The sequence below is a fragment of the Brienomyrus brachyistius genome, chromosome 11 (assembly GCF_023856365.1).
Source record: "Brienomyrus brachyistius isolate T26 chromosome 11, BBRACH_0.4, whole genome shotgun sequence".
In the NCBI taxonomy this organism is placed as follows: Eukaryota; Metazoa; Chordata; class Actinopteri; order Osteoglossiformes; family Mormyridae; genus Brienomyrus; species Brienomyrus brachyistius.
Window position 1 is genome coordinate 13,801,084 of NC_064543.1, and position 25,129 is coordinate 13,826,212.

General features: G+C 42.8%; 2 protein-coding genes across 5 annotated transcripts; one reads left to right on the forward strand and one right to left on the reverse strand.

Moving 5' to 3' along the window:
• Window positions 1–1,153: 1,153 nt before the first annotated feature.
• LOC125704116 (serum amyloid A-3 protein-like) lies at window positions 1,154–8,883 on the reverse strand. The gene is made up of 7 exons (XM_048969445.1): window positions 8,739–8,883; window positions 8,480–8,598; window positions 8,212–8,350; window positions 7,854–7,989; window positions 2,012–2,099; window positions 1,744–1,882; window positions 1,154–1,564 (listed from the first exon to the last, which is right to left on the reverse strand). Exons 2-7 carry the CDS (start codon window positions 8,565–8,567, stop codon window positions 1,426–1,428), a joined length of 729 nt encoding a protein of 242 aa, XP_048825402.1. The 5' UTR covers window positions 8,568–8,598; window positions 8,739–8,883; the 3' UTR covers window positions 1,154–1,425.
• Window positions 8,884–11,612: 2,729 nt separating this feature from the next.
• On the forward strand, window positions 11,613–24,985 carry epx (eosinophil peroxidase). 4 transcript variants are annotated; one of them, XM_049030484.1, is made up of 15 exons: window positions 11,613–12,780; window positions 13,546–13,721; window positions 13,895–14,027; window positions 14,113–14,242; window positions 16,629–16,835; window positions 17,477–17,837; window positions 18,083–18,243; window positions 18,769–19,027; window positions 20,336–20,506; window positions 20,612–20,849; window positions 21,563–21,774; window positions 22,222–22,386; window positions 23,052–23,135; window positions 23,306–23,411; window positions 23,582–24,985. In XM_049030484.1, the coding sequence occupies exons 1-15, from the start codon at window positions 12,647–12,649 to the stop codon at window positions 23,685–23,687; spliced, it is 2,643 nt and encodes an 880-aa protein (XP_048886441.1). In that variant the 5' UTR covers window positions 11,613–12,646; the 3' UTR covers window positions 23,688–24,985. The 4 variants fall into 4 exon arrangements, 3 of the variants coding, with proteins under 3 accessions (XP_048886441.1, XP_048886444.1, XP_048886443.1); XR_007400665.1 differs by lacking the exons at window positions 23,052–23,135; window positions 23,306–23,411; window positions 23,582–24,985 and having other exon boundaries at window positions 21,563–21,886; window positions 22,222–22,356; XM_049030487.1 differs by lacking the exons at window positions 23,052–23,135; window positions 23,306–23,411; window positions 23,582–24,985 and having other exon boundaries at window positions 20,612–20,875; window positions 22,222–22,356.
• The last annotated feature ends 144 nt before the right edge of the window (window positions 24,986–25,129 follow it).

Sequence of the window (25,129 nt, forward strand, 5' to 3'; positions counted from 1 at the left end):
GTATTCTCAAGTATTCTGCCAGCTGGCACCACGTTTTGGTCTCCTCTGCATTTATATTTGCATACAGATCTGGCAAAGTCTGAAAGCCGTTACTAGAAGTGACTACATTCTCCTAGTCACGTATGTCTTTGTAAAGTAGAGGAAGGCAGCAGCTTGATTCTGGTCAAAATTAGCTTTTTGAAATTTGCAAAAATAAATGTATTTAATTTGAATGCAATGACAAAACACAAAAGGCAGCACTTTGTTGGTCAAAGAGGTTCACACACGATGTGGTGGTTTCTTATATTACGTTTAGCATGATATTATCACAAAATTGTAAAATACATGTTTTGTAGGAATGAATGTGCACATTTAAAACCCTAATTGGCGTAATATTACTATGATTAATCACATATTTTTCATAATGCAATCAAGTCCTTCACACACTGTGTTACGGATCTGTCAAGTTGCAAATGCTTTGCTTCTAATTATTTGTAATGTACAAATGCATGCATGTTGCTTTGTTCCGTTTCTGTGCAGGGTCACTCAGCTACTGAGAACATTAGAGTGCGCATATTTAACAACAATATTTATGCCTGAAGACCATTCAATGACCTAATTTTTTTTTGTTTCTGTAAGTACAGGATTGTTCGTTTGCATAATTCAGTTCTTCCACTGGATTTAAAGTATTGCAGTCTAAGATTTTTGATTCATAGTAGAATTCATTCTTCAGTCAACCCACATTTCATTTAGCCTCAGGCTTCCACACACTCCCAAAGCATAATGCTTTCTTCAAATGCTTCGCCTACTGGCAGTACCTGGAAATGTGCACTAGATGGCAATGTGGTTAAGATATGGAATGTTGCCTTGGACAGTCAATGCTGGAAGTGAAAATCTGATGCTAATTAGAGTCTGAGTTATATATCAGCTCACTTTATTTTCTATTATTGGTTATAAGTGCGTAAATGTTTTCTCATACGAGAGGGCATCTTCCATAAGGCTCTTCATGCAGACTTTATTACACTGTTGCCAGTATGTAAGTGTGAGGTGCCTAATCATCTTGGAAAATTTAATCCACTTTCATATATAACTTTACATTACTATGCTTAATATGATTATCATCTGTTAAATTATATTCTTCCTTCTAAAGCAAGAAAGATTACAAGAGACATGGTGAGACTAGTCATTTCAGAGCATATTTATTTGTTTGTTTGCTTTTAATTTTAACACGAGGCACAAAAGGTATTACAAGGCTCTGTCCATCACTGTTTCTCATGATATATTAAAGGCTTGATAAGGAAATGAATAGGCAGCAGGATTGATACATATATGCAATGTGCATTTTTAGTCTGGTGAAAATGTTATTCTTCTCATGAAAATGTGTCCAGATCCGTTCATGCAGAGCAAAGCACAGGCTATTTTAGCAAATGTAAAATTCTGTGGGGCTCAGTACTTGCTGGGGAGTCCTTTAGGTCTGTAGACGTTTGGGTCTCCCCCATTTCGTCCCCAGCGATTGGCCTCCTGGTCTGCTTCTGAGTCTTCCTTCCCACGCCCACTGGATCCCTGTACCATCTCACGGCCATTGCTGAAAGTGGAGGAGGGAGAAGACAGAGGAGGGTTTTAGCACCAAACTTTACCACACATCAAGTAATCGGACCTGACTTTGTCCAGCAGGTGGCAGAGTGGTCGTATTATGAAGGTTGTATGATCAGATCTGAAGAGGGTAACACTATTCTCATGGAGACACCGCAGATATTGTCCTACCTGATGACTGCAGCTGCCCACCTCCCCCCAGGTCCCCTGTTGGCAGCGTCATAGTTGCCTCGAGCGTGGAAGTATTTGTCAGCGTGCGGTACCTCAGCCTCCTTCATGTCTGAATAAGCTCGCCACATGTCACGCGAACCTTGAATGACACAGAGATACCAATAAACGATACAGATCTTCACCAGGTTTGGGTTAGAGCTGCTTCCTGCACAATGAACATGATAAAACAGTAATGAATAGGAGATTGAAAATAAGGAAACATTTTTACCCTGGATGGCTTGTCCGGGGAACTTGTACCACTGGGCCTGGGCTCCTGCCACCAGAACCAGAACCAGTCCTGCCAGTACCAACTTCATTTTTTAAGGCCTTCAGAATTTTAGTCAGGAGCTGTAAGAAAGGTAGAAATGCTGTGAGTATGAAAGCAACCTGCTTAATAAATACAGCTTTTTAAGATTTTCTGATGGAGGGTTGATTGTTCTACCTTGTCTTGTATGCATATAGGAGGCTCTATACTCACCTGATGCCTACAAGCTATTCTGTCAGTCCACTCTGATGAACAGAAAGAAAAACTGGAGAGAATATGTCTGGTCCAGACCTGGGGTTTTCTTTTATATCCTTGGGGACAGAATTTCCCTCCATTTGGGCGAATCAAGCAAATGGTAAAAGGGGGCAAGCTGTTCTGATTGGGTATGTCCTTATAAAATCCTACATCAGGAAACCCTGGAATGACTCATAGGACAATCCACTGTTGCACAACTATACCCAGTTGCTAGAGCAGTCTTGAGTTGTTTTGTGCTCTTTGTGTTGTTTCATACTGTATTGAGTTATTGTATAAACATGCAGGTAGGTGAATTGTGGTCTATAAATTGCATAATGGTCTGAGCTGTGTACCTGTGTGCTTCCTGCAAGGGAGGGGTACCCTGTCATGGGTGTCCCAGCAGTGGGCCCTATGTTCCTGGCAGCAGAGGCCACAAGGCACAGTCTTGCATGGATGCATGCATATAAAGCCCAAAAATGCACACAGGACAAAGTCCAGTTCCTTTTGCAGAAATGAGGGAATTTCAGATCAAGTTCGGAAAATGTGCTTGGAGTAAGAGATCCCTTACAGATCCCAACAGAATAAATGAGTCATTCGAAGCAATATTAAACTGCAGTGATTTTGCTGTAAAAGTCTTTCACTTTGGAAGCATTTGTACCTTGGATGACTTCTTTGGTGAATCTTACTGCTTTTCTGGAAAAAGTGTATCATTGGGCCTGGGCTCCCACCACCAGGACCAGAACAATGCAGGATGGGGCGCCAACCCATTGCAGCATTTATATTTATATTAGGGCTGTGTGTCAATTAAAAAAATTTAACTAATCACAGAGTTTTCTGTATTTAATTGTGATTAATCGCACGAAATTAAAATATATTGAATAATATATACATTTTCTGTAACATAAACCCAGGAGCATCATATTTTAGATTTTACATTTTAATAAACTGACCTTTGAAAAAAACTAAAATTCTTTACTTGCACTTGTTGCAAACAATTCCAATTCTGAACAGTCTTATTGCTTTTACGTTCTGTAGTTTTGTTCACAGTTAATGCAAATGACAACAGATTCCACTGTTCATGAATACGGTGACAGCAAGGTAGTTATCATTACTTACAGATGTCCAATAATACCCACTCATTTTCAGTGCACATATAGAGTGACTATTCTAAACATACAGTAAAATCCGTTTATAACGGACTTCAAGGGACCTGGCAAAACAGTACTTTATATCCAAAGTCCGTTATATCCCGAGTTGCCGTATGCCCAGAACCTTGGGGACACCATTTACTCATGCCACACCCCAGCAGACACTCTTGTGGTATAGATTACTATATTGTACATGTAGTAATCCAACTTCTCCTGACCAGATGCGTGACTATTGATAATCCCGACTAGGTATCTGCGCTGGGTATAACACCGGCAATCCACGTGCCTTGTGGGCGGAGCCTGCATGTCCGTTATAGCCGAACAAAACTACAGCCAAAAGCGGCCCTGGGACCAAATTGTTTGTCCGTTATAAGCGAAATTCCGTTATATGCGAGTCCTCTATATCTGATGCTTCTGCATGTTCTTAAACGCGCACAGCAGGTGTTATGCCGAAAAAGGCATCCCTGCCGTAGAATGCATGCCTGTCTCGGGAGCGCGCACCACTGAAAACAGCGAAACGAAAGCTCTTTTTTGTAATGCGTAGAAAAGATCGTTCCTGTTTACTTAAACTCATAAAACGCACGTGACACATCACCTGACGTTGTATTTTGTTAAAATACAGATATGCAACACAAAACAAATAAAATAGATCGCTGATCTGAAAACGCTTTGTTACTTAATGGGCTGTCACTGTTAATATCGATTCAAAGTTCAAGTTCAAAACATCAGACATGAAGGTGGCAATTTAAAGCTTGTTACATTATAAGTGTGTATCAAGCCAGTTTTAACAGGGGGATGCCTTTTCCGGCAGGTGCTTGCCGAAAAAGGCATCCCCTTGGATTTTGGATTTCTGCAGCTCCCATCATCAAGTGCCATTAGGACTTTGTATTTGAGAAAGTTTTAAGTTACCTGTGCAAATTTCAGCTGCATAGCTACAGTACAGCCAGTTTTAACGGGGGGGGATGCCTTTTCCGGCAGGTGCTTGCCGAAAAAGGCATCCCCTTGGATTTTGGATTTGTGTAGCTCCCATCATCAAGTACATAACAACAACAACAACAAAAATAATAATAATAGATAATTCATTGATACTCATGGAGAAATGGTCGTTACACCTCCCTAATTATAGAGTAAGTTGTTTGCAAAGGGCAGCCATCTGGTGGGACACCCAGAAAGCTGAGGGCTAAGAGCCTTGCTCAAGAACCTGCAGACATGCTGAGGCTGCGTTTGAACTAGTAACCTTCTGATTACATGGATACAAGCTTAACCAATCAAGCCACATGCTGCCCCCCCACAGAAAAAGTATATCCCCTCACCAACTTCATCATTATATTTGCACTAACCCCATGCACGTCTGACTAATACAATTTAGAGACAGGTCAGTGTCATCTGAGCTACATGATGCAACACTGTTTTAGCCATTAATTAAAACGAGACCCAGACATTTTAAAAAGATTAACAATTTTTTTTTCGCGAAAAAACAGTGTTACTGTGCATCTGATACACACTTATAATGTAACAAGCTTTAAATTGCCACGTTCATGTCTGATGTTTTGAACTTGAACTTTGAATCGATATTAACAGTGACAGCCCATTAAGTAACAAAGCGTTTTCAGTCAGCGATCTATTTTATTTGTTTTGTGTTATATATCTGTATTTTAACAAAATACAACGTCATGTGATGTGTTACGTGCGTTTTATGAGTTTAAGTAAACAGGAATGATCTTTTCTACGCATTACAAAAAAGAGCTTTCGTTTCGCTGTTTTCAGTGGTGCGCGCTCCCGAGACAGGCATGCATTCTACGAATCCTCAGACGCAACTCGAATTACTTCTTTTAGTCCCTCGTCTTCTTCTGTGTTAACGGGGTGACAGTTCCTAGCTATCTATTTAGCTAAATCCTCTGTTACTTTATCATTAGTTTCTTTCGCGAGTAGTACACTCTAACAAAGTGGACTGACGAAGAGTACCTGATGTCTCGGAAACTTCATTCGGGTGTTTCGCTCTCAGATGATAGGCCAGTGATGAATTACTGCGATGATAACTGAATTCAGCTTTGAAAATTGAACATATAACTTTCGTTTTTCCTAAAGTGCCGTCTGGTAAAGTTTTAAATTAGAACTTTCCACCTAAAAGTTTCCTTGCCTCCATAACTAGCGTAAGCAAATGCTTAATAGCAAAATTAGACAAGTGAACAAATTCTTGGTAAGTGACACGAAATAACAAAAGGATAATGCGTCAGCCACGTCAATTTTTAACACGTCAAGATGTCCAAATTAATCACAAAATGAACGCGTTTATTTCCCCAGCACTAATTTATATCAAGCTTAATTTAAAACTGATGTAGTTTCTCAACCTGGAAAATATCTTCGTTTCCTCAATGGCATAAACTACTGTTTGACACTTCCTTAGTTACAGGCCAGAGCAATGGATTTGAACTGAAATTATAGGAAGTAAAACTGCTAGGGATCTGAAAATAGGCATGTGCTGCCACTGAAAGTCTGTACAGCACAGAGCTTTAGCACAAATGGTTTACTGCCATTGAGTTATTATGGGGAAAACCCTAAATGTATCGGCTGGTATTCTCAAGTATTCTGCCAGCTGGCACCACGTTTTGGTCTCCTCTGCATTTATATTTGCATACAGATCTGACAAAGTCTGAAAGCCGTTACTAGAAGTGACTACATTCTCCTAGTCACGTATGTCTTTGTAAAGTAGAGGAAGGCAGCAGCTTGATTCTGGTCAAAATTAGCTTTTTGAAATTTGCGGTAAAAGTGTACTTAGTTTGAATGCAATGACAAAACACAAAAGACAGCACTTTGTTGGTGAAAGAGGTTCACACACAAAAAAACGATGTGGTGGTTTCTTATATTACGTGTAGCATGACATTATCACAAAATATTATGAGGGAAGTAACCCCCGAGTTCAGCGACACGTGCTGTCTAACACAGCCTAGGGGGGACGCGCCACCAATACTGCTCAGAGGATGGGCGAGGGCGCGCGTTGCACTTTCCTCGTCCGCTGATTATCGACGGTCGTCGCGCGAGGAACCATACATCTCAGAGCGCGAGGCAGCTTTCAGCGCTCGCGGCGCTTTAACGTTACTGTTACCCGCGTGCTCTGCTCGAGAGCAAAAAGAACAAAGCTCTTTGTGGTACTGTGACCCTCCAGCACAAAACTGTATACTTGGGTCAAAATGTTAGGATTATGGTATCAAATGAAAGAGGACAAAAAATCCTCAAAATACGGCCATGCGACTTCCGTACGGTTTTGTGCTGGAGGGTCACAATTGTACAATTGTATATGTTTTGTAGGAATGAATGTGAACATTTAAAACCCTAATTGGCGTAATATTACTATGATTAATCACATATTTTTCATAATGCAATCAAGTCCTTCACACACTGTGTTACGGATCTGTCAAGTTGCAAATGCTTTGCTTCTAATTATTTGTAATGTACAAATGCATGCATGTTGCTTTGTTCCGTTTCTGTGCAGGGTCACTCAGCTACTGAGAACATTAGAGTGCGCATTTGTGCATAAGAATGCAGGTAACCATTTTCAACAATATTTATGCCTAAAGACCATTCAATTACCTAAAATTTTTTGTTTCTGTAAGTACAGGATTGTTCGTTTGCATAATTCAGTTCTTCCACTGGATTTAAAGTATTGCAGTCTAAGATTTTTGATTTATAGTAGAATTCATTCTTCAGTCAACCCACATTTCATTTAGCCTCAGGCTTCCACACACTCCCAAAGCATAATGCTTTCTTCAAATGCTTCGCCTACTGGCAGTACCTGGAAATGTGCACTAGATGGCAATGTGGTTAAGATATGGAATGTTGCCTTGGACAGTCAATGTTGGAAGTGAAAATCTGATGCTAATTAGAGTCTGAGTTATATATCAGCTCACTTTATTTTCTATTATTGGTTATAAGTGCGTAAATGTTTTCTCATACGATAGGGCATCTTCCATAAGGCTCTTCATGCAGACTTTATTACACTGTTGCCAGTATGTAAGTGTGGGGTGCCTAATCATCTTGGAAAATTGAATCCACTTTCATATATAAGTTTACATTACTATGCATAATATGATCATCATCTGTTAAATTGAATTCTTCCTTCTAAAGCAAGAAAGATTACAAGAGACATGGTGAGACTAGTCATTTCAGAGCATATTTATTTGTTTGCTTGCTTTTAATTTTAACACGAGGCACAAAAGGTATTACAAGGCTCTGTCCATCACTGTTTCTCATGATATATTAAAGGCTTGTTAAGGAAATGAATAGGCAGCAGGATTGATACATATATGCAATGTGCATTTTTAGGCTGGTGAAAATGTTATCCTTCTCATGAAAATGTGTCCAGATCAGTTCATGCAAAGCAAAGCACAGGCTATCTTAGCAGACATAAAATCCTGTGGGGCTCAGTACTTGTTGGGGAGTCCTCTAGGCCTGTAGACGTTTGGGTCTCCTCCGTTTCGTCCCCAGCGATTGGCCTTCTGGTCTGCTTCTGAGTCTTCCTTCCCACGCCCACTGGATCCCGGCATCATCTCACGGGCATTGCTGAAAGTGGAGGAGGGAGAAGACGGAGGTGAGTTTTAGGCCCAAACTTTACCACACATCCAGTAATCGGACCTGACTTTGTCCAGCAGGTGGCTGAGTGGTCGTATTATGAAGGATGTATGATCTGATCTGAAGAGGGGAACTGCTCTGTTATTTTTCCCACTTCAGAAACAGGATAAAAGTAACACTATTGTCATGGAGACACCACAGATATTGTCCTACCTGATGACTCCAGCTGCCCACCTCCCCCCAGGTCCCCTGCTGGCAGCGTCATAGTTGCCCCGAGCGTGGAAGTATTTGTCAGAGTTCTTCCAGTTAGCCTCCCTCATGTCTGAATAAGCTCGCCACATGTCACGCGAACCTTGAATGACACAGAGATACCAATAAACGATACAGATCTTCACCAGGTTTGGGTTAGAGCTGCTTCCTGCACAATGAACATGATAAAACAGTAATGAATAGGAGATTGAAAATAAGGAAACATTTTTACCCTGGATGGCTTGTCCGGGGAACTTGTACCACTGGGCCTGGGCTCCTGCCACCAGAACCAGAACCAGTCCTGCCAGTACCAACTTCATTTTTTAAGGCCTTCAGAATTTTAGTCAGGAGCTGTAAGAAAGGTAGAAATGCTGTGAGTATGAAAGCCTTAAATGGCAACCTGCTTAATAAATACAGCTTTTTATGATTTTCTGATGGAGGGTTGATTGTTCTACCTTGTCTTGTATGCATATAGGAGGCTCTATACTCACCTGATGCCTGCAAGCTATTCTGTCAGTCCACTCTGATGAACAGAAAGAAAAACTGGAGAGAATATGTCTGGTCCAGACCTGGGGATTTCTTTTATATCCTTGGGGACAGAATTTCCCTCCATTTGGCCAAATCAAGCAAATGGTAAAATGGGGCAAACTGTCCTGATTGGCTAGAACCACATGAAATCCTACATCAGGAAATCCTGGAACATCTCATTGGAAAATCCACTGTTGCACAACTATACCCAGTTGCATAACTATACCCAGTTGTTAGAGAAATCTTGAGGAGTTTTGTGCTCTTTGTGTTGTTTCATACTGTATTGAGTTATTGTTTTGCCATCTGTATTGTTTTATACTGTTTTGTATAAGTTTACACTACGTTTATTGTCTTGTGATATGGCAGTTTCTGTACTGTCCTGTTGCTTCTCTTCCTGGGGCCATCAGTCTGAACCCTATATCCGCTGTATATCTAATCTTGCCTGGCCTAGCTCAGAGGAGTTCTAAGAGGCAGTAATATATGCAGTCCAATGCATATATTTTTATTGTTTTAAGCAGAACAGAAGACTGGAATGCAACCAAAGGGTTGGAGGTTCGAATCCCATCCCTGCTCTGTCTGTGTGGGTTTCCTCTGACAGTCCAAAAACATGCAGGTAGGTGAATTGTGGTCTATAAATTGCACAATGGTGTGTGCTGTGTACCTGTGTGCTTCCTGCGAGGGAGGGTGTCCCAGCAGTGGGCCCTATGTTCCAGGCAGCAGAGGCCACAAGGCACAGTGCTACATGGATGCATGCATTTAAAACCGTAAAATGCACACAGGGCAAAGTCCAGTTCCTTTTGCAGAAATGAGGGAATTTCAGATCAAGTTCGGGAAATGTGCTTGCAGTAAGAGATCCCTTACGTCAACAGAATAAATGAGTCATTTGAAGTGATATTGCACTGCAGTGACCTTGCTGTAAAAGTCTTTCACTTTGCTTTCCGCTTACCCCTACAAGTGCTGGATACTGGATGTTTGTCCTGGCTGTCATGACTGTATCCAATATAAAGTTAAGGCACAAAAGAACACAGTGTTTTTCTAAAGTTACTAAATCTTCTAGCTGGAAAAGAAGTTGACCAAATAACTGAGATCATGTGTTATTTTAAATAAACATTTTCCATTCTTATCTGCAAATATCTACATTCTCTACTTTGGTCGTGTACAGCCTCTTCTACTCAGAAATGCGTACATATCCCAAATTATGTGATCTGGTCGGATTAGTCTGATTGGTACCACTAAATAACCCCCAGTGCGTGTTATGTATGATTGTGCACATACAGTATATGTTGCACACGTGGGGTTGCTCTGCCTTGTGCTTGTGCTGCTTCATGCTGGTCATGACAGCTCATTGTGTGGAGTGGAGTCATCTTGATTGATCATACAAAAGACAGCAATGGGAAGTTGTACCTTGAGGACCTGATATGGCCCAGAATAATCAACAGCCTGACACAAACAAACCAGACGTGTTACACGGCTGCAAGCAGTGAGCAGTGTAGTGCAGGCTTAAAATGCTACGTAAAATTAATATCAAACTAAAACACATTCATTTATAGTAAAGTATTCTTACTTAGATGTAGAGAAACAATTTCTTTTTTGAAAGCATGGCAGGTTTGAGAGGCACCCACTGCTAAATCTGTGTGGCTTGTTTTCAGTTATATTCACAGTGGTTTGGAAATAAATAAAAAAAATGATTAGGTTTTTAACAGTTGGGTTTTTTAAGATTTGTACATTTCCGTCGCAATATCAGAACATGGTGCAAAAAAATGGGCAGAAAAATGTTTTCTTGTTCATCTGGCTTTCCAGTGTGTTGTAATACCTGCTTCAAAACTCAATAAAACTGTCCATCAAACTTCTGCAATTCCTATAATTTTATGTTCCTTGTGTGCTGTTATGTTATGGACATTTTGACACTCATCAGGCACATAATTATTAGTTATCTATATGTGGATACACTGCACAGGCATAAACTTGTTTTTGTCCATTGCCCTCTCATACCTCTGTTTTGATTGCATCAGTCCAAACAGGTGTCTGAAATTTTCTGCACACCTGGAACTTCAAACAGGAGGCAGAATGAGAGGAAGAGGTCAAGGTCGCTGAAAGTCAAAGTAAATCCCTACTACCCTCAACGCCTCCCTTGAATACTATCTGTAATGTAGAGAGTAAGACCATTTCTCACCGTACATCCTTCTGCGATTCCCCTTCCTACTCCGGCCCTCTGCGTTCTTGCCCACCTGCTGCCGTTGTTCAAAGACCTGGCGAGCAGACGATCAGATCTCCAGTTTTGGCATGAGCACGTGGAGCGGCACAGCTTGCAGGTGGGAGCAGGCCAAACTATGATGTCATGCTTTCACTCCTCCCACTTATTATGCCAATTTTCACCTACTGCCTTAATTGTCATGCAACTTTACGACTGAGATCAAATCGCAGCCACTTCAGCTACTCAGATTGTCAGAAACAATGCTGGGAGAAACAAGAAATGCACCCTTCTCTAGACAGACCAGCTGCACAGATCTCTTCTCCACTGCCTCAATCCTAAAGGTTAGGGATCGTGTTTGAACTTTCCAGTGGAAGCCTAAAGCAAGATCTAGAATGTGGCACAATGAACTGCAATCACCCATCATTCCTGTCGAATTGCAGAGTAAGAACAATTTAAAGATTTAGCATGGAAAGATAAGGCGGAGGGCAATGTTCAGTGGTGCACCTGCTTTCTGGGAGAAATGATGAGAGAGATTTCTTGAACAGTGACAGTGACCGCACACATTCTCCATGGAGGGTAGGAGAGAGGGGGCCTGTAAATGAAAGACCATGGGGAAAGGGGGGGGGGGGTGACTGCTGTTTTGATGTGAGACGCTTGTCACCACAGACAGAGATGTAGATTCTGCACATACCTATGAGCTCTGCCAAGGTACAAAAGCTGATCCCTTGACCAGGAGAGGCAGATGCTCAGGGGGCTAGAGGGTCTCGCACTAGCATCGACGTGCGAGCACCGCGGAACTGCCCTCCCGACACACAGACAGACATTCTCACCGATGCAAAACGACAACCATACTGTTAAAGGCAAACACATAGCTATATATGTATAGAAAACACACTCACTCACACATTTCACTCACTATTTCACTCATTTTGATCTCACTCACTATTAAAGGAGTTCATCATATGACATAAATTGCACTAAAACACACCTTTGCAGTCATTCTGTTATGAAAAAAATCTTTTGCTTCTGGATTGCAAAACTCTCAATTAATTTTCTTGAGAGACAAAGAAGCTGGCAGAGACAGACAGAGTGACAGACCCCGGACCAATGGTAAGACTCAGTATCTTATTAGTCCAACCTCTTTAATAGATTGGGATCAACAAGTTTAACTAAATGCTTTGGATTAATAACTAACCAAATTGTCAAACACAGCGATGTTTTGAACATTGATATTTAATGGTTAATGAGCAAATGCTACATTTGTGCTACTGACAGCAGTGCATTAACTCACTGGATTTATTAAATTATTTGTAAATTAAATATTGCATTGCTTAACTTCAGTCTTTTGGCAGGATGTCTCTTTACTGATGTATTTTCAGCCTGATGATGTATTTGCGGTATAGCATGTCAGTCGTTTTTTTCAGCTACCTTCTTCCTTATTCGCTCTGGCTTTCTCATTGGTCATCCCCCTACTACCCGCCGCTACACCCCATTCCAAATCCCAGAATGCCTCAGGTATTCTCTGTTTTTCTTGAAAAGGTTTAATCTTTATATATGTCAGATGTAGTAATAACAGCATCATCATGATAGTGTGTTTGCCTAAATGGTATATAGCTGACAAAGCTTAGAAGAAATTTAAGCGTATGATTTGCCATATGTGTAAAGTGATAGTGCTCCATGGTGTTCTATGTACAAGCATTGTGCATTGTGTGCCCAGCAGGGGGCGCTTATCCTGGCTCAAAGTTCTTACAGGAAGCTCTTAGGAGAGCCACTGAGCTAACCAATGCCGCATATGCCCATACCAGGGAGAGGTGAGTCTTAGGGTTGTAATCCCTGCCTCGAGCAGAGATTACTTAATGGGTTCAAAATAAATCAGCCCATACATAAAACTGTGCTATGTCCTACTGTAAAAAACATACCTTCATACCAGAATCTGAATAAAAAAATGTGGATCAATTAAACAAGTAGAACATTGTCTTTTTGTTGCACAACTATTCTTTTAGTAGGACCTATAAATGCAAAGGAGATGCAGTATTGCTAGTTTTGTAATAGCATACTGTGAGCTGGGGAAGCATGAAAATGAGACACGGGTACCTGGCGTTATCTGTATTGATTGCTTTCGCCTGTCTCCTCCTTTCTGATATCGATTTTCTTTTGCCTGAAGTTGCCATAGCGCCATGTGACACCACAGCACCTGTGCCCTTCTCACTTCAGTCATTTCTGTATTCCGCCCCGACGCAGGAGCTCCGCACTTCTTTGTTTTCTCCGCCGCCTTATTCCTGAACCCTGACTCAGGTTTCTGCTTTTAGCACCAGCAGAACCACACCTAGGCCTTGCCCAACCCCAAGGACAGAAAGCATTCTAAATAGACATGCTTCTCGCTGCCAAGTCTGCATGACAAATGGTTCTGTTTGCTTATCCCAATTTTCTCACGAAAATCTCAACTAGCTTGTCTAACTTTGAACAATAAGGGCGCTGACGGAATTCTGGATATTCTGTTATGTGTGACTTGTGTCATGTGACCTGTATCTGTTGTTATTTGCTTGCTATTGGATGTCGTTCTCTGTATGGCCCAGGGTGAAGATTCTCCTGTCAGAGGGCTCCCTCAGCCCCAGTGACCTGTTGTCCCAGTTCAAACATGCGGGGCCGAGGACCAGAACCCACGTGCGGGCAGCAGAACTGCTGGACACCACGGTGGAATTAATCAGAGAGATGGTCTACACCCACACCATGACCCAGCACAACTTCACTGGTACTGAGATCCCAGAGGATGCTCACTTTGGGTGTTAAGGTTACTGAACGAGACTCATAGACCAGGAACCACCCGAACACAATCAGCCAACTGTCACCTGTCTGCTGAACTGCGTGTTGACATTTGAGAATGGATGTTGGGAGGATGTGGTGTGACATGCCTGCTCTCCCCAGATCTGCTGAGTGGGAAGGACATGGATGAGCTGCTGCATGCCACAGGCTGCTCTGCTGAGCTGCGCCCCCCCCTCTGTGAGACGGACTGCTTGTCAAACCGCTATCGCACCATCACCGGGGAATGTAACAACAGGTGCGCGCCGGCCTGCTAACAGAAAGGCCACAGCGTCATTGAGGGCCTTATCAATACTCTAAGCGCATGTCTCTATTCCCCTCAGACAGCACCCTCTGTGGGGGGCAGCCAACACCCCTTACACCCGCTGGCTGCCTCCACAGTACCAGGATGGGAGGGCGGTTCCTCGAGGCTGGGATCTCCAGTATGGTTATCATAATTTCGCCCTCCCCCCGGTGAGTACTAACCCAATGTAGCATATATAGCATGGGTCCCTATATTCTTGCTATAGATCATCTATCAGACCCCCAGACAATCCACATTTTTGCTCTCTCCTAACTCCCATGGAATTGGGAGAAAAGGGAAAATGTGGGCAGTCTGGGGGGGGGGTCCCCGAGGGCTGGTTTTAGAAACACTGAGCTATAATATACAATATAATATACAGCATTGTGTTCACATTTGGGCCCGGGACCACCGGATGCAAGTCAGCTTGGGTGTTTCTCGATAATGTAGCTGTGTATCACATATACATTATGTATGTATACTGTATTACGAGTTATATAAGGACAGTGAGCCGTTATACGGCTGACAAGGTTACCCTGCACCTGTTAAACTAAGCAATACACCCACTAACTAACACCATACTATGTCTGCTTTCAGACATCTCTCTATATATTTATATTACACGCTTGCTGTAGTGTCAGTAATGGTGCCAGGAGAATTGTCAGTCACAGCGATAGTCCTGGCAGTATAAGGCTCAGCACCTGTCCAACCCTGCCCTTTGTGTTTCCTCCCCATTTGGCCAGCAGATGTTGCTGGCTGTCCAGTCCTCCTCCCTATGCCTCCCTTCAGACCTTGTGTTTCGTTTGTTCCTGGGATGGCTACATAGCTGAGTGGGCTGAGCATGAGGCCCAGAAACTATACCTGCTGGTTGTGGGTTTAAGGCTGGCTTAAAACTAGCCTCACCTATTTTTGTTTTGCTTATTTGAGTTTTTCTTGTTTCTGGTATTTATAGTATTAGTCTTAATCCCTTCCTGTGCTTTGCCCTCCTTGTGTTATTTTGGTTTCTGTTTTATACCTTCGTGATTTTGTAATTATTCTACTTTGCTCAGGTTTCCTAGAGTCCGATTACTTTTTCTAGTTTGTCTGTTAAGCTTCTTAGTTCAGTGATTGTCGTTGTTATGAGTTCCACCTGTTGCCCATTTACCTGTGCCAGTACTTGTTATTTGTCCTACCTGTTCCTTCTTGTCCTGTGTCTTTCCTGATGGGTTGTTTTGCTTCATGTGCCACATGCCTACCTCTGTTCCTGGTATTGCCCTGTTTTCCAGTTGTTACTTGCAGTTAGTTCTGGTTTTCCCTGTTTGTTTTTAATGGATATGGCAATTTCCATCATCAAAACAATTTCGAAACATTCGAAACAAAAAATCTTTCGAAACGCTTCGAAAAGTTTCGAAACACTAGTTGTGCACAGCCTGCTGGCAAAAACCGGAACTGCAGCTATAGCACGAAGCTCGAACTGTCAAACATGTGCATAATACAATATCATCCATCCATCTATCCATCCATTTTCCAAACCGCTTATCCTACTGGGTCGCGGGGGATCCGGAGCCTATCCCGGAAGCTATAGGCACGAGGCTGTAATACAATATAATTTCTTTTTAATTTTTTATATTCTGTCATAGGTAGCCTATACCTGCAATTAGCGTGTGATAGCATTTTGCCAACTGTAATTCAACTAATATCATAAAAACGTTAGATTATTAATGTCTCTTGTGTATGGTCGCGAAACCACTCTTGCACTAATATCAGAAGCAAAGAAGGGGATGTTAGCAATATTATGAACAAGTGTGCACGTCCACTTCAGCGGCCTCTATAATGGAGCATATTTAGCCACCGTCTCATTCCACCATGCTGTGCTAAAAATGCTACTGGGGATTGTCGCTGCCCGAAGCCATCAGTCAACTGGTGACTGACATCACACTTTCTCCAGATGTCCCACTCCCCATCCATAACCATAATATGCCAGGAAGCATCCTCTCTTGTTATACTACAATAAGGTGCCTTGTGTTCTAATTGCACATAATTTATTTGCAGAAGATTATTATTCTCATCTTTAAATATTCACGTTTAGTCTGACATACTGCTCCTCAAGATTTTACATCCATGTACTTTTTTCCCGGTTTTTTTAATCGGCTTTTTCTCACGCCGTGAACAGCGGTCATGTGACTGATGTTTCGAAACATACGTAAACTGGAAATTTCGGACGTCTTCGGAACGGATCGATCCTGGGTGCCGAAATTGCCGGTGCTACACTATTATCCACTCTCACCATCTGTGCAGTGACAGCGCTAAACATTAGAACTGCCGTCCCATATTGAAAAATAAAATACTGTCCCGTTTTGATCCAATACAGGATGCGATCTGTCCCATATTTTCTAATCCGGACCGAAACTATTAATGTGGACTAAGCGAACCCCGCCCACACACACACACACAGACCTTGTCCGAAATTTTATTGGCAGGGACATGGGGAGTTGGCGTCACTTCTTCCATCATATTGAAAGTGCTAACCCTACATGGAATTTCCCCTACCAGAATTTACCGTTACCTCTCTTTCCCAAGGTCCGAGCAGTGTCACAGCAGATCTTGTACACCCAAAATGAAGACATATCATTAGACTCCTCGCTGTCCCACCTGCTAGTGGAATGGGGCCAGTGGATTGACCATGACCTGGTCCTGACCCCTCAGACCTCAAGCAAATCAGCCTTCCGCACGGGAGTCGACTGCACCCACACCTGCAGCCGCGACACTCCATGCTTCCCCATACAGGTCTCATCTGCATCCCTTTCCTGTTTTCCCTACCTTTCTCTTCTTTTGATTCTATGATCTCTGTCATTCTCTCATTCCCCTGCATCCAGTTCATTCCATTGCTCTTCCAGTCATTTAACATTATCAGTTCAGGGCTCGACTGGCTATTTCGCATTCCAAGAATTTTCCCAGTGGGCAGATGTGTATTAATAATGGCCAAAATGACACTTCATGAACCATCTGCTGTACTTTCTGACCCCACTAGATGGCGATCTTTGTTCAAAAAAAAGGCTCAACGCATGCTCCAAAAATAAACCAAGAACACTATCTAATGGAGTCAGAAAATAAAGCAATTGGTTCACGAAGCATCGTTGTGGCCATCACTAATGCGTATGTGGGCCAGCAAAATTTGTAGTGGGGGACAAAATTTATACTTGGAAGTCCAAGGCCAATTTTTAATCCCAATCCAGCCCTGATTGGGTTTTTATATCTCTTATAAAATTTGATACATACAAGGATCAAGTTAATCACAAATTTAGTTCAAGTAATAAAACTCAAACTAGGTTATTTGAAGCGAACTGAGGAGAATGTACTGTTATCATACAAATACAGACAGATACAGACACAAGACTGTTCTTTGTGGCTCTATTCTCCCGTCTTAGATCCCATCCTCAGACCCTCGTGCCTCTGCCCAAAGCTGCATGCCCTTTTTCCGCTCAGCCCCCAGCTGCCAGGTGTTACCGCTGTGCCACCGCGAGCAGCTCAACGCCATCACCTCCTTCGTGGATGCCAGCATGGTGTACGGCAGCACGGAGCCCCTGGCCTCTGTACTCCGTAACCACTCCAGCCCCTTCGGCCTGCTGGCCCACAACCTCCAGCACTCTGACCAGGGACTTGCCTACATGCCATACCTGCCACGCCAGCCCTCCCGTCCAGACCCATGTGGCCCACGCCAAGGGCTCCACTCCACTGATCTGGAACCTTCTGCAGACCTAGGCAACTTTACGTCATGCTTCCAGGCAGGTATGGGACTGCGGTCACCTGAGTGCGACATGGCAAGTGTATGCAGATCCATGTCCAACACAGTGAATAAGGGACATGTATAAAAACCTTCTAAGCCTCTCCATGTAGGTACAAATCCGGAAGGTTCTATGGATAATGACATAAATGAGATTAATTTTTACTTAGGTGAAATGTGCTCCCAACTACCTGTTGTTACCTGTTACCTGTTGATACCTCAACTACATTGCCTCCCTGTGGGCACCTAGGAGACACACGGGCCAATGAGCACTTGGGAATGATTGCACTCCACACCCTGTTCCTGAGGGAACACAACCGACTGGCCCAGGAGCTGCACCTCCTCAACCCCCATTGGAGTCCTGACACACTGTACCAGGAGGCACGCAAGATCCTGGGTGCAGTCCACCAGGTCCGTCCCCTTTCCCTGTCTCTTCCTTTCTCTGTTCTCTCCATCCATCCTGGCCAGTGAAGTAGTTCAATTGTTCATTGAACAATTGTTCATTTGTGGTCTTTTGAATTATTTCTTTGCTCCTTGTCACTTATTTGCTGGAGAAGTTGAGGGCACAACTCATGTGGCTCCACACAAACCCGCTTTTAATTCAACCATTTTTCATAACAAATTTAGTTCATACCAAAGTTTCTTTCTTGCGTGGGCATCCTCACATATACAGTGCTATAGGTCAGCTCAGCCTTATTTAACAAATCATGTATCGTAACTGGATTAAGTGATAGTTATTCATAGATGGATCACAGATCAAATGCAGCAATAACAATATAGTATAGTATAGCATAGTATAGTATAGTATAGTATAACATAGTATAGTATAGCATAGTATAGTATAGTATAACATAGTATAGTATAGTATAGTATAGTGTGATGTAGTAACATAATGATATAATCACTCCAATGTGTACTCCAACACCTTTTGTCCAGGTTTTGACATGGAACCACTACCTGCCACGTGTGCTTGGGCAGAAGGCCCATCTGGAGCTCCTCCCACCCTACCATGGTTACCAGCCCGACACAGACCCCAGCATCGCCAACGCCTTTGCCACAGCAGCCTTCCGCTTCGCCCACGTGACTGTGCACCCCGTGGTGAATAGGCTAGACCACGGCTACCACCCCAGCTCCCACCACCCTCCTCTGCCCCTGCATCTCTCACTATTTGCCTCCTGGAGGGTCATGCAAGAAGGTAGTTTTTTTTTCCACTAATTTATCTACACAAGCAAATCTGACCATGGACCCATGTGGGTGTTCTAGTGATTCAGAGTATCGTAACTGGAAACAAAAAACAAACTATTGTATTATAATAAAGGGTCAGATACGAAAACAGACATTATCTTAGAATGAATGGGAATTAAAAATTAGACAAAAATGAAAACAAAAATGATCTTGCACTACACTGCATTTTATTAACTTTTCCTTCATCCAATTTGCTGCAGACACGGATATCGGCTGCTGCCAGTAGATTAATGCAGGAGTGAAAGGGAATAACTGTGAGATTTTAGGTTACAATTCTCCTGTTTTTTGTGGATCTGCTTCCAGATTGGTCACTGCTTTGCTCATTTTCCTTCTGCAGATGGTCAGCAGGGTTTTTCCCCTCATAAAAGAAACAATGACATCATGAAAAGGCATTAACGGGAGCACGGTTCTAGTAAATGATTAACTTGTTTTCCTTTAGCTACATATCAGCATAAATGCTTGACTTTGAACAAACAAGAATAAACAAGAAGGTATTTGGTGTCTGGGATTCATTAATTACCTTATTAAGTGAAAGTCTGGGAACTGTCTGCTTTCAGTACCAGCCTGGGAAAGGAGACAGTGAGTCATCCATTTGTGGTTTGGAAGTTCTGAACTGCAGACAGAAGAAAAACATCAAACACCCTCCTAGTTCAGTGTTTCCCACCCTGGTCTTCAAGGACCCCCAGTCAGTCCATGTTTTTGCTTCCTCTCAGCTCCCTGACAGACAGTCTACATTTCTGCTCCCTTCTAGCTCCCGGTAGACAGAAATGTGGTCTTGCACGGAGCTGAGAGGAAGCAAAAATGTTGGGAAACTAGGCTGGGAAATGTTGATTTTTTTCTACTTACATGCAGTGACCTGGTAATCAAGAACAGGTTGCGACTGTTTTAACCCTTGAAAATAGATCGACAGCTAATCTGCAGGTGAACTGCCGCGGAGGAGTCGAAGGCACAGAAAATGCACACTATTGCACCCTCTGGTGTTTATGTGTGACACTGCTCTACAAAGAGTGAATTCTTCTTAAAACTGTAACCACACTGCATTGACTTCTGACTAGGCCAGATTTTACTGTCTTGAAAAGAACATATAACAGAACATTAAAAAAAAAAAAAATAACCTGGATGGAATCATCCTTTCCACTGGATATAGTGAGTCTAAGTCTAACAAAGAGTCTCCAGGGTTGTAACACAAAGAATATCCCCAGCAACATCCTAACACAGTGACCAATCCCACCCCCCTGCTCTTTTGCCCCTTCTCCAGGGGGTATAGACCCTGTCCTCAGAGGCTTGCTGCTCTACCCAGCCAAGCTGCAGACGCCGGGTCAGATGATGGTGGAGGAGCTCACAGAGCGGCTGTTCCAGGCCCAGGGGGGGCTACCACTGGATCTGGGCGCGCTCAACCTGCAGCGGGGGCGGGACCACGGCCTGCCCGGTAGCTCGACCCCTTCCAGCACCCCTGATTCATGATTCATATTTGTGCAGCTTTAAGCTGTGAGGCGGCCATACACGCTGACGTCGAGACTCCTCTTCCTGTCAGGTTACAGCGCATGGAGGCAGCTGTGTGACCTGTCTGTCCCGACTACTGTCACTGAGCTGGCAGGCATACTGGGCAGTGCCAAGCTGGCACAGAAGCTCCTGCACCTGTACGGGACCCCACACAACATTGACCTGTGGGTGGGAGCCATCTCGGAGCCCGCCCTCCCTGGGGGCCGTGTGGGACCCCTCCTCAGCTGCCTTCTGGGAAAGCAGTTTCGCGCCCTTAGAGATGGAGACCGGTATGAATCCAGGGGTGCCACTAGAGGTATTGGGCCCCCAACCCAGACCAATGTTTCAAATTTTTTAAGGCCCCTGTCACTCTGGGGCCCTTGGAATCATCTTAACCCCCCCCCCCCACACCTTTATGGGGCCCCTGTTTGTGTTTGTATCTTCATCTGCACCCTACGCAGTACAGGGTACAAGTGATTCATATACCCAGGTGCTAAACTATATGTCTTTAAACTACTGGAAGAAACTGCAGAACCCAGTGGAAAGCCACAGGGAGAACCATAATCCAAAAGAATGGCATGAAATGCAAGCTTCCCTAATGTTACACAACAACCCAATGCAGTCTCTGTCTTCTCTGTCTCTAAAATCACACACTTTTCAGATTCTGACCAAAATGACGTTTCATACATTCTTCTCAGACTTGCCACCAGCCAACTTAAAATGGCAAAATGATTGAGCCTAACCGGTCATTTAAATGAATTTGAAAAAAAAAAAACAAAAAGTAAATAGTAAATACATTTACAATACATTATTATTAGACATAGGTATAACAAGCACAAGTCACATTTTGAAAATTAACTTTGCAATATAAATGATCTAATTAATGAATTAATTAATTGCTTATTTCATCTGACCAGTAGGGGGTGCAATTGCACCCCTGGATCCTCGTTAAAATTACCTTTGGCCAATATTGTTCTGCTGATTTTTTTTCTTTCCCTGGCAGGTTCTGGTGGGAGAGAGAGGAGGTTTTCACTGGTGCCCAGAGAGCAGAGCTCCGAAGGGTGTCACTGTCCCGTATCATCTGTGACAACACTCGGCTCGGCCACGTGCCCCCTGATCCCTTTGCCCACAGTGCCCATGCTGGAGACATGGTGCCCTGCTCACACCCCCTCATCCCCTCCCTGAACCTCTCAGCCTGGAGGGAGCCTGACACAGGTCTGGGTGACTGGAAGACTAGGAGATGAAACACAAACTGTACGGCAGAGCTGTTCAAATCACGGTCCTCAAGGTCCTCGAGCGCTGCTGATTTTCTAGCCTTCCTTTACCTGTGAGTCAGGTGTGAAGCCTCTATCCAATCAGAATCAGTAATTATTAAACTAACTACCTGGGAGAACTGAAAACATGGCCTGGATTTGGAATCGAGGGCCAGATTTGAAGAACCCTCCTCTACAGTTTATTCTCTTCTGCTTTTTTTTTTTTCTGCATTCTGCTTATTTCTGCTGCACTGTCCACTTTGCTGCTGTATAACGCAAATTTCCCACCCGTGGGACTAATAAAGGCAATCTTAATCTTAATCTTAATCCACTCTCTCTACTAGATTCAATGTTTCTACTTCCCTCTCATTCTTCACATCCATCCACTCATCCCTCTCTTTTCTGCCAGACCCCAGATGTGGTTCCATTCCCAGACTGCAGTTTGGCTTCTCTCTGCTCTGTGGCTCCGTCCAGATCTACCAGTGTCAGCCAGGCTATGCCCTTATTGGACCAGCCTCCATCACATGTGACCCCAGCGTGAACCAGTGGAGTCAGCTTCCTCCTACTTGTCAAGGTAAAGCACCCAAAAAACCACCTGCAAACTTGGATCGTACTCTAATGGGGACAATAACCTTGAAATGCATCCTCAGAACTAGAAGTGACCACTCAACGTAAGATATATTAGTAATTTGTCAAAAACGCTGGCAAGTGAAAATGTTATTACATTATTCAGCATGTTCAAAGTGAATGAATATTTACTGGAGCAATATAGTCTAGCTATACGTATATAACCTCATACAGTACAACGTGGTATAACATACCATCATACTTACTCTTACGCTAAAGCTAAATTAAGTTGCACCATCATACAACTTTATGTATACCTACCAAGCAAAGCCTCTGAGGAAGTATTATAGGATGTAATTTGGTGTAAGTGAGCCATTAAAGGTAGGCTAATCTCGGTTTGTCAGGAACGAATACAAATGATTTATAAGGTAACTTTTCCTGCGAACTAAATGGTTGGTGAGCAAAACTAAGGGGTGTGATATGGGCATGTTGACGTTGTGTCTGAGTGTTAGTTTGAGGGCAGTGTTTGGCTCGGTAGGTTTGGGATCCCCAGAGTCACCCTTGGGCCCCTGAATGAGGCCCTTAACAGCGACTGTCTGACCCTGCTGTCTCAAAGTGTGTTGCTTTGTCTGCTAAACAAACAAGTTGATATTCATCAACCTTGTGATTCAGATGTAGATGAATGTGCCCAGGAAGTGCCACCCTGCCCAGTCAAAGCGCAGTGTGTCAACACACCAGGCTCTTACACTTGCACAGGTAAGGGTACGGCCATCCTGCCACAGTGCAGGAGACGCACAGCATCCACTATAAAGCATCTCTCTAGTGACCATGGATATGGGAGGTTGCATCAGGGGTTACAACCAAATGACCAACTCCTTACACTCTACCCAAGGATACCATCCCTACTTCCTGTCTGTGTCTCTCAGAGATAGTGAGCCCTGAGGCGCTGTCTGTCCGGACCCTGGTGGTTGCCCTGGCAACTGTGATTGTGGCCATTTTGGTGACGCTGTTGATGGTCACATGCTACAGAAGGTAGGCTATGACTGATTCAGCTTGTCCTGCCAGAGATGGGAAATATTTTCTTTTCATATCATTCTGGTCAAATTTCTAAGATACAATGTTTTTAAGACGAGTCAGCATAAAACATAGTGTTACATAAAAGGCCGTACTTGAAATTACAATATGGGTTATGCATTCTCCAGGTCTTTCATCAAGAACTTTGAGCCTTTTTTCGGTGGATGTTGTCAGAGCAGCAGCCTGTGGCCCATTCGGGTCAAGGAAGATCATACCTCCACAGGGGACATGTGACACCAGCGGATATCGCTGACCAAGCTTTCGTGTTTCACCAGAGCTCCGCTGTCAGTCAACAGGGTGACATGTGTGATTGTATTTAACCTTAAACGTCAAATCAATCATGAGATTTTATTTGTAAGCCTTAACCAACTCTTACATGTCAAAGAATATCATGCAGAACAGTTGATCTCAAACTGTAGCCCAGCAGTAATAATAAATAATAATTTGATGGCACACTCTGTTCAGAGCAATCCTCATTTCAGAGTTACTTATGTGAGCATACATTAGTTGTAGGTGAATCCCTACCTTAAGATGGTTTGAAGACCCCTAGTCAAGGAGAATATAAACGGTACCAGTCAGAAGTCTGGCCACACCTAGATGATCGTTTTTCAACAAGATAATGACCTTAAGCACACCTTAAGTGTGACAGATGACCTGGACATATCCCAAGAGTCTGAAAAGGTGTCACCAAAGTGAAGGGGGGCTACTTTGAAGAATGTAACATTTTAAGATAATGAACAGTTGTTGATTGTTGTAATATTTGCTATGTATTACTTCATTTCCTGTAGGCCTTTTACTATGTAGTGAGCTAAACAGCTAAAACAGGGATTAATGCATTAAAGGCAGATGTCCAAACTTAACTGGTTCTTTAAATGAATGTGTATTTATTTATCCATTTTATTAGAAAGTTAACATTGTATAGCTTTTATTTTTGTTAATGTCACATATCTTATACTTTGGTTGTATTTATCATACATTTTAAGTCATTTTTCCCCCATTGTCACCATTTTGACTTTTCCATTGTCAAATAAAGGACATTTTAATGGGTATATATTAAGCGACACTTTAAAGATTGCAGCACTGTAGTCTGACGTTTCAGACAGTAATTACTTAATCGAGACATTCTATTAAAGCAACTATTAAAGCAAGTAAAGGCGAGCAATTTACACTAAGGGCGAGAACAAAAAACTGAACACTATTGTGTTGGTTTGTAAAAAAATGCATGTATGGCTGTCAATGTTAATGTGTTAGCATTCATTTTAAACATCTTATACTTTGCATTACCCCAATAGAACAGTACAGTATGAGCAAAGATTTGTAATAGGTCTGTAGTACTGGCAAGCTAGATTTAAAAATGAAAAAGCCTAAATATCCAACAGTACACAGGATCTATATGTTTAGTAAAACAGTAAAACAGGATCTATATGTTTTTGGATAGCTGGATGACTGATAGGGATTGGCTCTTCACCGACCATGTTACCATGTAGTGCTCTGAGTGGGTAAATTGTTTATGGAAATTAAATATGACAATAATAAATTACCATGTGTAAAAAGTTATTGTGAAGCGAGATGGCTTTGGGTTGCTCTTTATGTTTGAAAATGACATCCTGGGCTAGTGAAACTTTATATGGGGTAGTAATTTGTTTTTATTGAACCAGCCCAGTTGGCTAGTAACA

Coding starts and splice junctions, on each gene's coding strand:
- LOC125704116 (XM_048969445.1), bottom strand. CDS start 8,567: ATGAAGTTGGTACTGGCAGGACTGGTTCTGGTTCTGGTGGCAGGAGCC. Junction 8,351..8,479: donor CCCCGGACAAGCCATCCAGG/GTAAAAATGTTT, acceptor GTGTCATTCAAG/GTTCGCGTGACATGTGGCGA. Junction 2,100..7,853: donor GAGGACTCCCCAACAAGTAC/TGAGCCCCACAG, acceptor AGGCCTTAAAAA/ATGAAGTTGGTACTGGCAGG.
- epx (XM_049030484.1), top strand. CDS start 12,647: ATGGTGTTCTATGTACAAGCATTGTGCATTGTGTGCCCAGCAGGGGGC. Junction 17,838..18,082: donor TACGTCATGCTTCCAGGCAG/GTATGGGACTGC, acceptor GTGGGCACCTAG/GAGACACACGGGCCAATGAG. Junction 18,244..18,768: donor TCCTGGGTGCAGTCCACCAG/GTCCGTCCCCTT, acceptor CCTTTTGTCCAG/GTTTTGACATGGAACCACTA.